This window comes from Dipteris shenzhenensis, chromosome 30 (genome assembly GCF_047967505.1).
Source record: "Dipteris shenzhenensis isolate YYH24624 ecotype China chromosome 30, Dip_SZ_1.0, whole genome shotgun sequence".
Taxonomy (NCBI): domain Eukaryota; kingdom Viridiplantae; phylum Streptophyta; class Polypodiopsida; order Gleicheniales; family Dipteridaceae; genus Dipteris; species Dipteris shenzhenensis.
Genome location: NC_141625.1, coordinates 40,039,158 through 40,055,015, shown reverse-complemented (window position 1 = coordinate 40,055,015; position 15,858 = coordinate 40,039,158). Strand labels below are relative to the sequence as shown.

The following is a 15,858-nucleotide window of genomic DNA, read 5'->3' as shown; positions in this document are numbered from 1 at the left end:
TGCCTTCCCCGTATTTTGGAGGAGTTCCTCGCTTTTGCTGTGTTTCTTAATCTTTGCTATGAACACGATGAGGAGAGTCGAGACGAGCTTGAAGAAACTCTTGATGAGGAATTGAGTATTGAAAAAAAAAATATCAACATTGAAGAGGCTTATGAATTGGAAGAGAAAGATATAAACCTTGAGGAAGAGAGTAAGGAGGCAGCAACGCTAGATCTTATAGCATAGAAATCTAAAACTTTACAAGGAGCAGTGTCTACTGAAGGAATGGACTTTGAAACATCTAGCATGACCATACCTATGCTTCCCTCTTTTACTATTCAGGGTCAAGAGTATTATCTTCTCACAGATATACAATCCATATTTAATCTTATAGAAGATTGTGCCCTTGCCTTGATTGCACAAGCTCCTTGGACAAGGATGTAAGAATCGAGGATGATGAGTTGATGGTACTGCAGGATACATTTGACCCTAAGGAAGCACTTTGAGTGTGCTTTAAAAAAGCCTTAGATGAAGACGATCAAAAGGACATGGATGATGACACCTTCCAAACAGGATTGAATATTCATACAAAGGTCGAGGAGTAGAAGAAAACAAACAATGTCTTGGAAAGGAGCATCAATGTTTAGACCAATAAACTTTTGGAGGAGGAGGAGAATATGAAGGTATGCTATCACTTTTACTTTTATGTTTATCCTAGATCCTTTTAACTATGACCCATGGACATACTTCTAATTACTTATTGTTTGATATTATAGCTGTACATTGAAGACGACAGTTTTCTTAGAAGGTCCATGGGGAGCAGAGAAAGAGGCCTAGGAAACTTTTCTTCTCTTTCCCACTATATGAAGAAGATGTCGCCTGCAAAGAGCAATGATGAAGCTGTTGTGTACTATTTTAAATGTTTGTCAAAGTTTCTTGGTGGGTACCAAGTCAACTGGTGAAAGGATAAAATCATTCTCATTGAAAAGATATTTACCTTAGACATTTTTGGGAAAGCACCATCTTATTTGGTTTAAAGAGCCACTTGTAGATGCTGATACTGAACAGATAGAAGGAGTGCGGGTCGATGTAGAAGAAGTAGAAAAGTAAATCCAATCATATTGTATTTTCAAATGTTACAAAGGAGATGAGTCAACTCAGACTTTGGAGAAAATTTCATGGAAAATATTACACAATCTCAATTTCACTTGATTGCAATTTACATTGTTCATTTTCTCTATAAAGTTTCAAACTCTCTCAATCGACTTGTGATCCTGAAAAATATTTGACTGCCTTCACTCTACATGTTTCTGAGCAGTTGTTGAGTTGTCTAGGATTTGCCATCTTCTTCTCTTTTAACTTGTGATAATGCAACTTTTTTCTTGATTTGCAACCTTTGAAGTATACCTCTAAAGAACCACTGAAATACTTCCTTGAGACTATTTGCCTTGTGTGCTCCCCCGAAATGTTGTGTATGTCGAAAAAATGAATTTCTCGCGGTGTAATGAGACTTTTCCATCCCTTGTGTTGACCATATTGCAGGGCATCCATACTTTTTAATGAAATATGGAAGGTGGTTATAGCGAATATGCTGCAATTAGAGAAGATTAAGTTACTTCTTCTATGTGGAAAGAAAGAAATTGCTATGTCTTACGAATCATATTAGCTTAACTTATCATGTAGTGTGTTATGTTGCAACTTGTCCAGGCTTGCTTCATTGATTTTCCAAAGGTTTTAAGCTCCTCTACCAATGCACGGTGATTGCTCTTGCTCCATTTCTTTTTGTCATCACAAAGCATGAAAAGCTTATCCAAAGATTTCCACACTTCTGCTTTGACATTTCTAGCAAGATCATCTGCCTCACCATCTTTGATTGTGTTATGCACATGCCTCTAGAAGCCGTATCTCACCCTTGATACATACCTCAATCATCTACCAAGCTTCCCTTCTCTTTGCGGTTCTGATAAAAACGTTCTTGCTTTGACTCCACCAATTGATGGCTTAATTGGAACATCTTTTCCATTGGTTGAAATCTGTTATGATGTGAACATCTCCTCCATGAAGACCCATGTCTGATAGTACTTTTTCTAATGCTTTTTCTATGCTTTTTTGGTCGTAGCTTCCAAGCAAATCCAATGTACAAGAAAACAAACTTTTCAATGATTCTACATAAAGCATGCAATGTGCATATCCTAGGGTGCCAACTCAATATGTAATATGTTAGTACCCTCGTCCAAAATCCAGCGTATGGGGGGACAAGGTCCATATATAATATGCATGGATTTCCTTAAGAAATTTCAAATATGCAAGGGAAAAAATATGAAAGTTTCATGTCCCCCCTCCCACAAAATATAAGGCATATACCTTGAAAAATATGCAAGATTTTCATATTTGTACATATTTTTCATAATATGTGAGGCCCAAGGGGGGGGGGTATTTTGGATGAGGGGGGGTAAAACAAAAAATACACTAAAATATGAAAACCTATCTCTTTTCAAATTGATATAACTTTTCATGTATTACCCAAATTTCAAGGTGTAAAGATATATTTGAAGCTCTTTTAGTGTAGAACACAACCAAGTTATTTTGAATAATTTCTACTCATGGCATATTGTTAAATTCATCTCATACTCAAAATTTTGATAGGTTTTCTTACTAAAGGGAGTTGGCACCCCAGGGTGCATATATGTACATTGTACAAAGGAATATCAAGGACTACTAGGTCTATCTTATCCCTCTTCTCCACCATTTAGAATCCATCACATGGGCTAGCTCCTTGCAGGAAAGGCATGGGGATTTTGAATTACCTCCTTTTCTTAGGTTGAACATGCACTTTAGTGTTTTCAGGTCCCCATCCATATGCTAATCAACTTGAAAGTCTCCCTTACCTTTGACATGAAGTTGACATCCTTGAACCTGGTTTTTTATAACTGTGGGTATTTCTATATGATGAAACACCCAAAATAGAGTTTGGTGGTCCTATGTCTTTACTTGCAATTGAAGAAATAGCCTCTATTTAAGTTCACATCAACAAGTTATAATTAAGATAAAAACTCAACATAAATAAAAAATCGTGCTTACCTCAAATGCACCTAACCACCATATGTGCTTCTCTTATTGTATGCTGAATTTCTTTGGGTCTGCTTTTGTTATTGATGTATCAAGTGCCCTATTCATAAGCATGATAGTCACCCTTTCAATCTTCCTCTCCTTAACAATTTCACATTCATCAAGCTAAGAACAAACATGAGCCATCCTTGACACTCTTCAAATGTGATCCCATAGAATTCAACCATTCGTCTTTGTAAGTGCTCAAGATCAACAAATTGGTTATTCCATGGATTATATACAGTGGTACCCTTACTACTTTCAAAAGCATCCTCAATATGCAACCAATGTCCAATAAATTCATCTACCTATTGATTAAGCAAGGCTCTCAAATTCCACACTTCTGCAGGATTTAGAAGGGCACGTTTGATCCTCTGATCCTTAAAAGCTGATGATATTGCCCTGAAAATGGAAGAATAACCATTCCTAGTGACTCCACTTTTGCAATACTACTTGAAAATGGACCTTTCATTTGTTTCACACAGGAAGAGCATTTGGATCAACATTCTCTTTCTAGGGCTCCAAAATTTTCCTACAAGCACCATGCAAAAATAAGAGCTTTTCTAAAAGAAGACTTAACATAGTCACATTCCTATGCCTAAAAAAACCTTACCTTGCTAAAAGAAGACTTAATATAGTCACATTCCTATGCCTTAAAAAATCTTACCTTGCTTTTTGGACTCGCCTTTTGCACCCTCCACTTCCCGGTTTCAATTCCCCAAGGTTACGAAGTTTTCTTTTGATAAGCCTATCTCCCATTGGGGTTGGTTTTGACCTTGCCATACGTAATTTCTCTTTTGTCTTCGAATGTTCTTCAATTTCATTTTGCAACTGCTCTTTCAATCTACAACTTCCTGCTATCTGTTGTATTTTTGTGTTTGCATCTTGCTCATATAAAGACTTATACATGTGTGCACCTTAAGACTGAGCTGTGATATATCCATGCATGCCTTTTGTTCTGTCACCCACAAACTTCATCAATGTTGTTGGATTTGAGAATGGCAAAGTAGAGTTTCGAAGTATACAGTTTGGATAAATCTTCCCATCACACCATAAGTCGATATGTTGTAAACCTTCCTTTCTCATGTTTTCTCTTTGCACAGCGCCTACGTATTGTCGCTTTGGTAGAGGCGCATATTCTTCTACTAAATCAATATGAAGATGGTGCTGCCGTATCTTGTTAGCTTGTTCCAAAGTGTTGTTGCTTCCGCTTCCATTCTGAGAGTACAGTTTCTCCATCGCTTCGTAGTTTCATTATGTTTTCTTAAAGCAAGGAGTTGATGATGATGGTAATCTTGAGAAAATTTGAAAAACAATCCTATGGTGAGATTAGTTATGGTTTTTTGATAGAGAAGCTAAACAGATCACAAGGTGGCTAGAAAATGATTGAGAGAAAGACGTGGCTTGTAGGAGCATTGAATGCAAAAGCTCGTGGAATATAAGTACTGAATCTTCTTCTATCCTCTGACATGTTTACAGGACTTCTGAATATTTTATTGAGTATTTTATTATTTCCTCATATTTCAGATGCATAGAAAATGAAGAAATTGTGAATTTCCCTCAGGGCCCCAAAATGAGCTCCCTTTTTTCCTAATGCTAGACACAAGTCTTTAAGCAAAGCAAAAGAAACTTTGAAGCAAGCCTTTGCAATTGATCTTGAGATCATGCATGTTGCTAAGCTGGAGGCAATACTCTCCCAAGGATCCTCTATGAGAGGCATCCTGCAAGGTGCATTTTGTGGAAGCTCCTTCCCAGGTCTTTCACAAGTAGTCAAAATAGACCCAACTCTGGAAACTCTATAATTGAGTGCTTTCAATTGAAATAACTTGAGCTACAAAAGAAAAAAGATTCTATAAGAAAACACTATATTAGTGAATTTAGGAATTTTCATATAGTTTGGGAATTCCCAGCATGGTAAAGATTTGGCCATATGGTCAAATCTTAACTCATTCATGGGAAGTGGAATCCACTAGGCTAAACACTCCATTAGGGAATCCTCCCAGGTCCAAATTTGAAATAAGGGGCCAAGTTTTTGCCACATGGGCAAATATTAACCCATTATTCAAAAGTGGGACTTGGGATATTCCCAAATTCTCTAATATAGTGTCAGAAGCAAAAGTGTAGCTCTCTCCCTAAGCTACAAGATGAGCACAATGAAGCTGACTGAAGTAAGCATGATCATTGGCCTCATATCTCAAAGTATTTATTGAGCTTTGCAAAAACGAGGCAAAAACCAAGGAATACACAAAGAATATCCTTGCCTAAGACACAATAGCAAAATGTAGTACTTAGTAGAAAGAAAGAAGCGCACGATTTCAAGTGTCAAAGGAACATGATGTAAACCTAACGACATGCATAACAAGTATTGGGTGGAAGCAGTTGCATAATAATTAATTTTGTTGAACTGGTCCACATAATATATTTATACTAAATGTATTAGATAGACAATATAATTTTGGCATGGAAGATATGTTGTATCTATTTAAGGCCACAAGTGAAAGGATTTTGTACATTCTTGTTGTAACCATGCTACAACGTGCCTCTCATGTGGAAACAACAACGATATGAAATCAAAAAAGGAAAGCTTGTTGAGCTTTGACTCCAAGCAAGAAGGAACCTTGTAGAAAGTTAGCATCTATATGTTATATTTAGTCAAGGTGAGTGAAGTTAAATTATTAGAAAAATTATGTAGGAATCTTGACAAGTTAGTATTTAGAAAATAGCTTAGATATACTTAAGTTGGCATGGGATAGTGAAATTTTGAATCCAGTACTTATTAGAAATACATAAATAATTGAAAGATTTAAGGAAAATATAATCTTGAAAATAGAAAATAGAAGAAAAAAATAAAGAAATTTAAGGCTAAAAATTGATACATGGAAATGGAAGTAGTACTGGTTATAGTTCAATGGTTTTTCTATGCAATTAGTTATGTTATGACTTTAACCACCATAGCTTTATCATGTTTATCTATATTGATACATGGAAATGGAAGTAGCACTAGGGAGAGTTTGGCCAAGCTCCAATAGAGAAGCTTGCACCGAACACTCTTGAGGACCGGGGCGATCTGGTGCTTTGCTGTAATATCAATACCCACCTGGCATCCGACTGGTTATAGTTCAATGGATTTTCTATGCAATTAGTTATGTTATGAATTTAACCACCATAGCTTTATCATGTTAATCTATATTGTCTTTCTTTTTCTATTTTTAAGATTTCAATCCTTTAGATATTATGTGCTCATTTGAAAATATCAAAAGTTCACATTGTACAGATTTGAAAATTAAAGAACTGTCTTATAGAGTTTAATGGAGTCACAGTCCTCCCAATCCTGCAGCTCCTCTAGGAAAGCTCCTCCCGAGCAGCTTCCCAATGGATCGAGTTTTTGGGACGGTCGGGCTTCCAATCATATCCCTAAACAATGTCCTATAGGCCGTTGTGAATGGAACAAACCTTGAGGTTAACTTCCCCTCGTTTATGGAGCCAATCCAAGCTCTTACACACTCAATTCGATGTGTCAAATAGACAACGGGCGGGAACCAAAAGGAAGAAGCAGAGGCGGGTAAAGGATGAACGACTTCTCCTCTTGCAGCCCACACTTTGCTTCAGCCTTTCTCAAGCACACCTTGAGCTCCACGAATGGCTGGCCTCCCTCGTACGCAAACTGACCTGCCCACCACTCACCGTAACAATTCGCCTCACTAGATGCCTCCAATAGATCCCAGCTCTGAACAAACAGTTCCCTCTGATACCATGTCAAACGTTGCACATGCAGAAGCGTGAAACACGAGACAATAAGAGAGAGAGAATGCGAATCAGAGATGAGGTAAGCTGCACTGGAATATATCTAAGGAACTGTGCCTGTGTGAGAGTGGAATTGGATACAATCAATAGGGAAGAGGGCCCTGTATACAGGCAGCCGACCGAGGTCCAGTCAACCAACGCAAGTCACGTCAGTCAGTAGACCAAGGTGACCCGAGCACCTTTACCCGACCAGCGTTTACCAACCCTGACCACTTGTTCGATACTGGTCCCTGTCCCAGGCGCTGGGAAAATAGCCCTAAATCTAGCCGTAATCACGCCTAGATCTGGTCAGATCCTAACCTAGAGACGATCTGCTCCTGTCCAAGGCAGGAACACCCACATAGAAGCCCTCACTCATGAGATGCCCTAATTTCTAACAAGTTTCAAATTTAATAGAAAAGAGGCGTGTGCTTCCTTAAACCTAAAGTGAAACAAGTAATCCTTCACGTAAGAGAACATTAGCTTGCAGATTGTACTTCAGTTTCTCCGGTCATAAGGGAATTAGCATGCCCTCCAGGTATAAGGAGACTCTGAATTGATATTATTAATGGTAAAATTTGTCCTGGCAAATACTTCATATACAAACATTCGCCTTCAAAAAACTTGTAGGGGCTGAAAATCAACTTCGTATGGCAAAAAAAATTGAAAGAAGGGTGACGGGAGAAATTGAGTTTAAGGGGAAAGAGCAAAGGACAGCACAGAGCACTGGAGGGAAAAACAGAGACATTGAACACAGTTTACTAAATGCACTTCAGCTGCAAAACTGCACATCCATGTGTGCCTCCATGGACATGCATAAAAGTGTAGTCACATCCAAAAAAATCAGTGGGTTGCAACCATTGATCAACATGAGTGACCAGTATCAAATTAAGGCCACACAAAATTTTCACCAAACTGCCATATGGAGAAGAAAGGATCACGTTTGATCAAATCCAGACAAATAAGTTTGAGAGGCCTTCCAAGACCATCATGCGTACTGATAAGATGAATAGCATCCCCATCTGAACGTGCTGTGATGCAATAAGTCTTGCATATCTGCTAAAAGCATCCTTATGAGATCCCCAGATACAAGTGTTTCCAAGTCCTAAACCAATTCGGTTGGCTATAGAATAGTTGACAGAGTGCTTGAAGACCAGCGAGGGTTTGTTTACTGATGGAGTGATAGCTCCACTTGTCCTTGATTGCTCTGTGTGCATGCCTACTTTCATACCCCTCTGAACAAACAAAGACGACTCTGCAATCACTAAAGGCCACCACAGGTGCCGCCTCTGTTCCCGTTGCAACCGCCGCAATCTTCTCACTTCATGCCGAAGAACTACATGCATGGCTTTTGTGTAACTATGAGGATCATGATCACGGGAAATTGCACCCTCAAACCCATAAGCCCCTGGATCACTTAGTATTTCCAGCGGGTGGGGCATGTTGAGGAAAGCTCTCTGGGCAGCTCGTAATTGAACAGCATTCTCAGTATCTTCCCCATTAATGGGATGCCTCAGAAGATACAATCCATGCCCAATGGGGAGAAGCGGGTGCGAAGGGGCGACATCTTCATCTGGTTGCAAAATCAAAATCTGGCCCATCGGGGCATATAACAATTTCTAAACAGAAGCAAGAGAGGAATCAAGATGTGAATGTTCCAAAAGACAACTCCACAAAGTTAAGCAACGATACAAACAGAATAAGTCACAATACTCCAATGTTTTTTAAGGGCATGGTACCTGGTTATTAAGACAAGGATGATTGCGAAACCTTCCATTAAGTCTCTTCAAAACTTGTGCAACATGATCAGGGTAGTCACAGGAAAAAGCCCTGGGAACCACATCTCTGTGCATTATAACTGACTGGATATGACTCTGAGGCAAATTTAGTGTTTGAAGGAGGTAATCACCTCCACACATGACACAAGGGGATCCAAAGGTGATCACAGGAAGAATAGCTGAGCATGGAAGTGCTCCTCGTATCTGAAACATGAGTGCAAGGAGTGCAGCAAGGCTCCCACCCAAAGAATGCCCTGTGAGGCGAATTTGAGCAAGGTCACCATGTGCTTTAAAATGAGCAAGAACCTCTGGAAGCACCTGCTCATACAATCCATTTGCAGCCTCATATATACCTCGGTGAACAAGAACATCCAATCCCTACAAGAAGCAACCACAATTTAGTGAAGGAAGCCATATGTAAGTTCAGACTCATGGTAGATCCAGGTAGGAATTGTCTAGTCGCATTCAAGTAATTTCCTCCTAGGAATTCACACAACTTGCATTCATTTCCCATACACATAATTCATAGCATGGTGACAAAGCACTTTCAAACTAGATGCAGTTGATCTACGACTCGTCAAGTCTAAATCAACTGGGTTTTTCCTATTCAACGAAAAAGATAAATTATGCTCTCAGGGAATACAGCCCAGATTGCAAGATTAGAAAGCCACAAGAATGTTGGAAGGAGGGATTTCTGCAGGGCTACCTCAAACTTTGTGGGTTCAAATAACAGGTTAGCTTGCCAAGATGCCAGTGACTCTGAGCCCTGCAAACAGAAGTTGCAAGCAGAGACAGCTCGTGAGCAATCCAGCATAAAGCTAAGACTCTACAACGGAGTCATGACGGAAGACATTTAAGTTTCATCCACACTATCTTACCTGAATAACAAAGATCCGTGTTTGACTACTGTGATCGTCACAAATATACCATTCGCATGGGCAAGAGTGTGATGACTGAAGATCTTTGACCACAGCTTGCTTGGTTTCCTCCTCAGCCACTACTACAGCTGTGACAGGTGCTACTGCCATCAGTGACTCCTCAAGTTCAGACCTCCTGCTCTCTGTGACGTCCTGCATGGGTGGCAATTCACTTCTGCTCTGCTCAAGATCGTCCTGAAAACTTGGAGCAGGTGCAAACTCTTCGGTGTTATCAGGATCATTTGCACTAGCACTTGCATTGTCTTCAATGCCAGTCTGAGCACTCGCTTCAGGTCCGAGAGGGATGAAGAGCTTCGTTTGAGACTCAACTTTTGTTTCTGACACGGGTCCCTTAACCCCATCGTTACCACTGCTATCATTCGCTGCAGCCTCTGCCTTTCTGTCGAGTGACGATGTGACAAGCCTAAGGTGATGATACTTCAATAGTTGGCCTGGCTGTGCTGACATGAATATGCAAGTAGGCATTGAAACTTCAGACTTACATCCAAATCCTCGAAGAAATATAATATGTGCGGAGAAGGGGGAAAACCAAAAGGACGAGAAGAGATGTTTACCTGAATGTCAGGTATCGTGTATGCCATGTCGCAAAGAAAGGACATCTGTGCTATAACTTTCATATCAAACAAGGAGACATCCTGTAAAAACTTGGAAAAAGACTCCTTGCTGTGAAGCACCCTCGCATAAGGTACCTCCAAGGAGCAACACTGCGAGCTGTTAGCTTCACAACCTGAACATCTCTCATGTCTCGACGCTTCCAACGTAGAACTTTTTTCTACGCCAGCGTTGATGGATTCCAGCTCCGTAACTGGTTGCATTTTCGTGTGCCTTTGAGCTGTTCTGGTATCAGGCCAAAACGCTCTTAGATCAATAAGTCTAGACATCCAGCTTCTGGAATTTCCACCAGCTTTCGTGGTATCAGGTCTCTTCGTTGCAGCATCCGTTGTTGTGGAAGTATCGGTTTCGAAATCGCCTTGTCTTGCCCCATTTGTGCCTGGGAAAGAGGCTTTTCCCTTCCTATCACCGGAGTTTTCCTCGACTTGCGACTCTGTTCCCGTTTCCCAATCCTCCCGGAACGCTTGTATGTCGTTCTTTTGGTCAGGCTCAGGCCTATTGTGTTCCGAAGCAAAATCTGGATCTCTTGTTTCTAGTCCCTGTCGGTGGCTTCTTCTGTTGAACCACAAAAATCTGAGGGATGCAGGGAGGACCTTACGCGATTGGGGCAAGGGTAAGGGGTTGAAGGGCGGAGCAAATGAAGCAGCAGAGGAGGTCTCCTCTGTGGATGGGGCATTCGGAGCCGTCGTCGTGCAGGACTTCAATTGCGGAGCTGAAGATCGGTGAGCACTAACCTGAACGGATCGCGCAGGTGTTGGATCCCCTCCTTCGCATGCAGGTCCAGAGGCAGCACTTGGAGGCATTAAGGCCCTCAAGTTTGGGGCCATCTTCCAGAACAAGGAATCCATAGCTGCGAGATCGACCTTCTTCTCGCAGGGTTTGAGGATCGAAAAGGGGGCAAATCAACGGGGAGCGTTATGACAGAGATCGGCAACGGTTTTGAGGAAAATGCAGGAAAATGCAGAGATTCCGGGGGATGAAGGGAGAGAGGACGTTTTTCGTGTGCAGGGAGGGGAATGCAGTTACAGGTAACTTTTACAGCAAAGCTCCGACAGCAAGAATCACAGAGCCGGCCTTTTGAGGCTTTAAATGGCAGTGTGATGTTCGCCGTCCTCCAATTGCGTGTTGTTTAAAGTGTCGCAATGCGCGTGGAGGCGAAGATGATGACGCACTGAACGCAAACATCGAGGAAGAAGACCGACAGAAGTTCTCAGAAGGGAGGTTTGGCTTGCACGCTATCACGGGAAGCTTAACGAAGGAGGTTACCGTTGTGCTCAAATCTGAGCGTGCACGCAGAAATCAGGAGGTGTGAAATTTCGATGTTGGTGAATGCCGTGTTCTTGCAAACTTTTGGCTATGGTGGATCTGCAGGATCTCTCGCTCTTGATCGCCGTCTTGCCGATTTCTAAAAAACACCGATTTTCAAATGGATTTTGGCAACCTGAGCGGTTCCTTGACGGAATTACTAGTCCCTGCTCTTCCGAAGCAAGATCGTAGATTCGCAGTGGATGTTCTGTTTGTCGATGGATTTTCTTGCCTTGCTCTTCAGTGATTCCTTCACCGATCACCTCCGTAGAATCATCATCGGAATGCGAAGCGTTTATTGTACTTTTGATCCGGTTCTACCGTGCTCTCGACGGAATTCGGAGCTGTACACTCAAATCAATGCCGGGATGCATTGATTTCGTAAGCCTCGTGAAGACCGCCAGACGTCTGTGGACGGGAAATGCAGAAAAGACTAGTGAAAACCTCGCCTCCGAATCGAAAGATCGCCGGACGCTTCCGAATCGCAAGATCGCCAGGCAGGAAAACCGTCCGAATCGCTTGGGAAGGAAGGAATTTCTGTCACCGCGGCAAAGTTTCACGCCATCCACCTGTCCAGCTTTCTGCCCTGCTGCTCCGCGGCTCCGACCACGTTTCTTCTTCACTGCTTACCACGTTTCCGGTCCCTCAGCCTTCCACCGAGCAGGCATTGCGACTGCGCCTCACTGTCGCTCCACTGCCTTCCCTATCTTTCATCTTCCTCATTCAATCGTTGCCGTAAACAGTGCAATCCACCGTCCCTCTTCCCTCCCAATCTTCGCTGACACTCCCGCCTTCTCGACGATTTCTGCAACTAATAATGCCTTCCTCCTCCTTTCGATCTTCGTCAAATTTCCGGCTCCTACGCATGATGCATCAGCGAGCACGCCTTGCGCCTTCAATTTTTACTCTCTTTTCCGCCCCTGCTTCTCCAGCTCGTTCTGCGTCCTGAGACCAGCCTTTTCGCAAATTCCAGCGCCACAAATTTTCAAGGTCCTGTATCGTGCTATGTCCTCCTCCTCCTTTCGGTCACATCATGTGTGAATGGGGTAGGTGCGCAGTTCCCGTTCCGACAGCTTGCGCGCCAAATTCGAAGTAACTGTTCTCTGTTCCCGAGCAATCGGAATTTATCAACAACAGATGAAATATATTTTTCAAAGAGTTGCAAATTCATTAGAGCTCCTCCAATGCCAGTCTTCCTTGAAGCTTGGAGCGGACGTTGCAAATTCCATGTGTATCAACTACCACTTTTACTCAAACTTGTCCTTTGACTCCCTTCGTTGCCCATGTGGACTCTACTACTCTCATGGCAACCCGGCAAACACCGCGCTTTCGTCGCTCTCACTATCAGATCAAACACTGCACCTATCACCATCGATCTCCTTCCCTTCCCCATCCTTGCCCTTGACGTTCGAGAACATGCCTCGCAGCTAAGGGCCAGTGCACACGAGAAGGAAATGCGCAGTCCAGAAGGAGAGACGATTTTGTTCACACACGGAAATACCCAAGAGCATTCAGGCATTTCATCAACCTCTGACTTGATTCGAATGGACATCTGAGTACTTGCATGGTGAAGGCCTTTCTTGATTGGCCTGCACATCTTCATCTTTACCACAACTAGAGCATTGAATGGATTGGAACCCAATACTGCTCCAGATGACAGAATATGATTAGTTGCAAAAGTCAAAATCCGAGTTGCAAAAACGAATATCAAGAGCGCTTCAGCTTGTCTCAAAATTCATGCTATCTGCCACTAGCTTCGCATTAGATGAAGCATGTGCCATGGCCCTAACCCAATCACCTACACTCATCGGAGGTCGGTGGAAACTAAATTTCCACTGTCCGAAGTCTCCACAGTTCGATCAAAGACCTTTCTTGTCCGAAGTCTCCACAGTTCGATCAAAGACCTTTCTGATTTAAACTTAGGTTAATAGTGCCGTTGAAAAAGCTAAAACAATAAACTAACTGCATTAAAAAATGGCACCTAAGCATTCCGCAAACTGGAAAATGACAAGTGACCAAAAGATCTGACACTCTAAACAACTTGCCAAATCATTTCTCCAACATCGCATTGCCAAAAAAATTACCCATCCACTCATGCCACAAAGTCCCTCGTCACATGTTGTACTCTATCCACTCAATAGTCTGCGAACATCTTTGTCTACTCTACGTGTCTTTTGTCTGCTTGTTTACATGTCCTCTACTTTGCTTGTCTACACTGGTTTGCTCATATGCGCTCATGTCGATTCTCTACCCGCGACTACACGTGTTTGCCTGTTCTCTGTTTCCTGCTTTCAACTCTAGCCCACGTCTATTGAGGATGGTATAAATTGGACCATATAACCTTAACATCATTAGGGGCAAACCTTAACCCTAAGGTGTAGTAGGTCCCATCACTCTGACAATTGAGAACACTCTACTTTGCAAGCTATCATAAAACAAGTGGGAACATATGCCCAAATTCGATTTATAGAGCTTGTCCAATTTTTGTAGGTTGTACATCAATGTGAAAAATGGAACCTTCAAAAATAAACACGTCTCTTTCATAGCTAGAGCTTCTATTAAAACCAAATAGCAATCAAATAGTGACACCAATCGATTCAAGCATCTGGCCTTAACTATATTGCATTGCATGCAATGGTTCTTTGAGTGATATAAAAGTCTCCACGATCCATGCCATAACACACTCACATTATTTAAATGAATTGGGTGAAAACATCATGGCTTTTGAAAACTGTCTATTCATATGGTTCGGTTTTGAATTGGTTTGATAGGGACTCCCAAGGCCAAGGAAGCTCCTTTAGCACTGCCAATTTACAATACCCTTGCTCTACGTATGAGATTTGTGTTGGTATTAGGAGCCCTCTCACCAACATTCTAGCATTCAAGCATCACTTGCCATCCCAACCGTGATTTCCTCTTACTTTTTCAAGAGAAACAAGAAGTAGTTGAACATCAACCTTGCTTTGGAGTGATTGGAAGAGAATACAAACAAAACTAGATTTTGGGTTGATCTATTTATTTATGTAACGAGGGAAATTGAATGTTTGTAAGCTGGCTAGGTGATCTAAGAATTCAGTCACACCAAGTCTTAGGGGGTTCACCTCACAAAATTTTAGTGTACCACCTGCATTCAAAAGGAGGTGTATTTTAATTCAACTTTTGAAAAAAATATAATAGGATTACAATAGCAAAGGGGCTTTTAAAATTCAACTTTTAAAAAAAAAATTATTATCTCATAAGTAAAGAGGGGTGGTTTTATTGGGGGGGAGTTTTAGTTGAGGGGCTTTTTAAATACCCCTTGAACGCACATGATACATAAGGTCCACCCACTCAAGCACCAAGTGACTGGTTATCTTACAAGGGGTGGGAATAGACCAGGGACGTTAGCCAAAGACGAGGTTTTGGTTGGCCTTGTTGACTAGTGGAAGATCTCACATCGCTAGAGCCACTCTAACTTGGCCATGGTTAAGAGATAAGTTCATTTTTTTTGCCAATTTCCAAATGCATCACCAAATGGGTTTATTTAATTAGAGTATAGATGAGACACTATTGTGGTCAATCATCCACCTCATACATACAAAACAAGGCATGTAGGTAGCAACTTCAGCCCCCATGCATGATTAGACTCTCTATTGTATGCAATGAATAGCAAACCCAAGGGTAGTAATGACATATGATGCCTCCATGTGACAATGCCTCAATCACATGCTCAATCAGCCCCCATGCATGATTAGAATCTCTATTGTATGCAATGAAAATCAAGCCAAGGTACTATAATGACATATGATGCCTCAATGTCTCCGCAAGGCCAATGCCTCAATCACATGCTCTAGACATGAATGCACACATTGCAACTGACTATCAAACAATATGCAGATCAAGGTCATGGTATGTGTCACACCTCACATGGACTTCAATGTCCCCATCCTCAACCTAACTAGCTATTCCATCAATTAAAATAGAAGCCTTTTGACCTTACATATATTTTTTAGAAGCTTCTTTTTGGTAGTTTGAACTTTTAAGGCTCAAGCATATAAAATCATTTTCACCACCAAACGTTTATTCATTATTTCTTTACTTTTGTTAAATGGGGAGTCAAAGAAACCTTTAAATTTCCCTTTTGAAGGGGTCCTATCATCATGCAAAGATCAAGCATCTCTTTTGTCACATCCTCTAAGCTAACTACCTTCAATAGTTGTAGTGGCAGTGCAATTGGTAGGGTGCCTAGCTAATAGCATTGGCTACTATGTTCGACACCTACTCCATGCACAGTAGGTCCCTAGGTAGGGTGCCCCACAATGGGACCAAAAAGGCTGGGTAAGTGGATAGGTGTATTATTTGTTATTTTTAAAAAA

The 15,858-nt window shown here is 41.5% G+C and overlaps 1 protein-coding gene across 1 annotated transcript; it reads right to left on the bottom strand.

Moving 5' to 3' along the window:
- Positions 1–7,611: 7,611 nt before the first annotated feature.
- On the bottom strand, positions 7,612–12,609 carry LOC147882105 (phospholipase A1 PLIP2, chloroplastic-like). The gene is made up of 5 exons (XM_087401831.1): positions 10,141–12,609; positions 9,527–10,021; positions 9,355–9,414; positions 8,610–9,026; positions 7,612–8,489 (listed from the first exon to the last, which is right to left on the bottom strand). The coding sequence occupies exons 1-5, from the start codon at positions 11,044–11,046 to the stop codon at positions 7,818–7,820; spliced, it is 2,550 nt and encodes an 849-aa protein (XP_087257957.1). The 5' UTR covers positions 11,047–12,609; the 3' UTR covers positions 7,612–7,817.
- Between the last annotated feature and the right edge of the window lie 3,249 nt (positions 12,610–15,858).

Coding starts and splice junctions, on each gene's coding strand:
- LOC147882105 (XM_087401831.1), bottom strand. CDS start 11,046: ATGGATTCCTTGTTCTGGAAGATGGCCCCAAACTTGAGGGCCTTAATG. Junction 9,415..9,526: donor CACGGATCTTTGTTATTCAG/GTAAGATAGTGT, acceptor TTCTGTTTGCAG/GGCTCAGAGTCACTGGCATC. Junction 8,490..8,609: donor ATCCTTGTCTTAATAACCAG/GTACCATGCCCT, acceptor GCTTCTGTTTAG/AAATTGTTATATGCCCCGAT.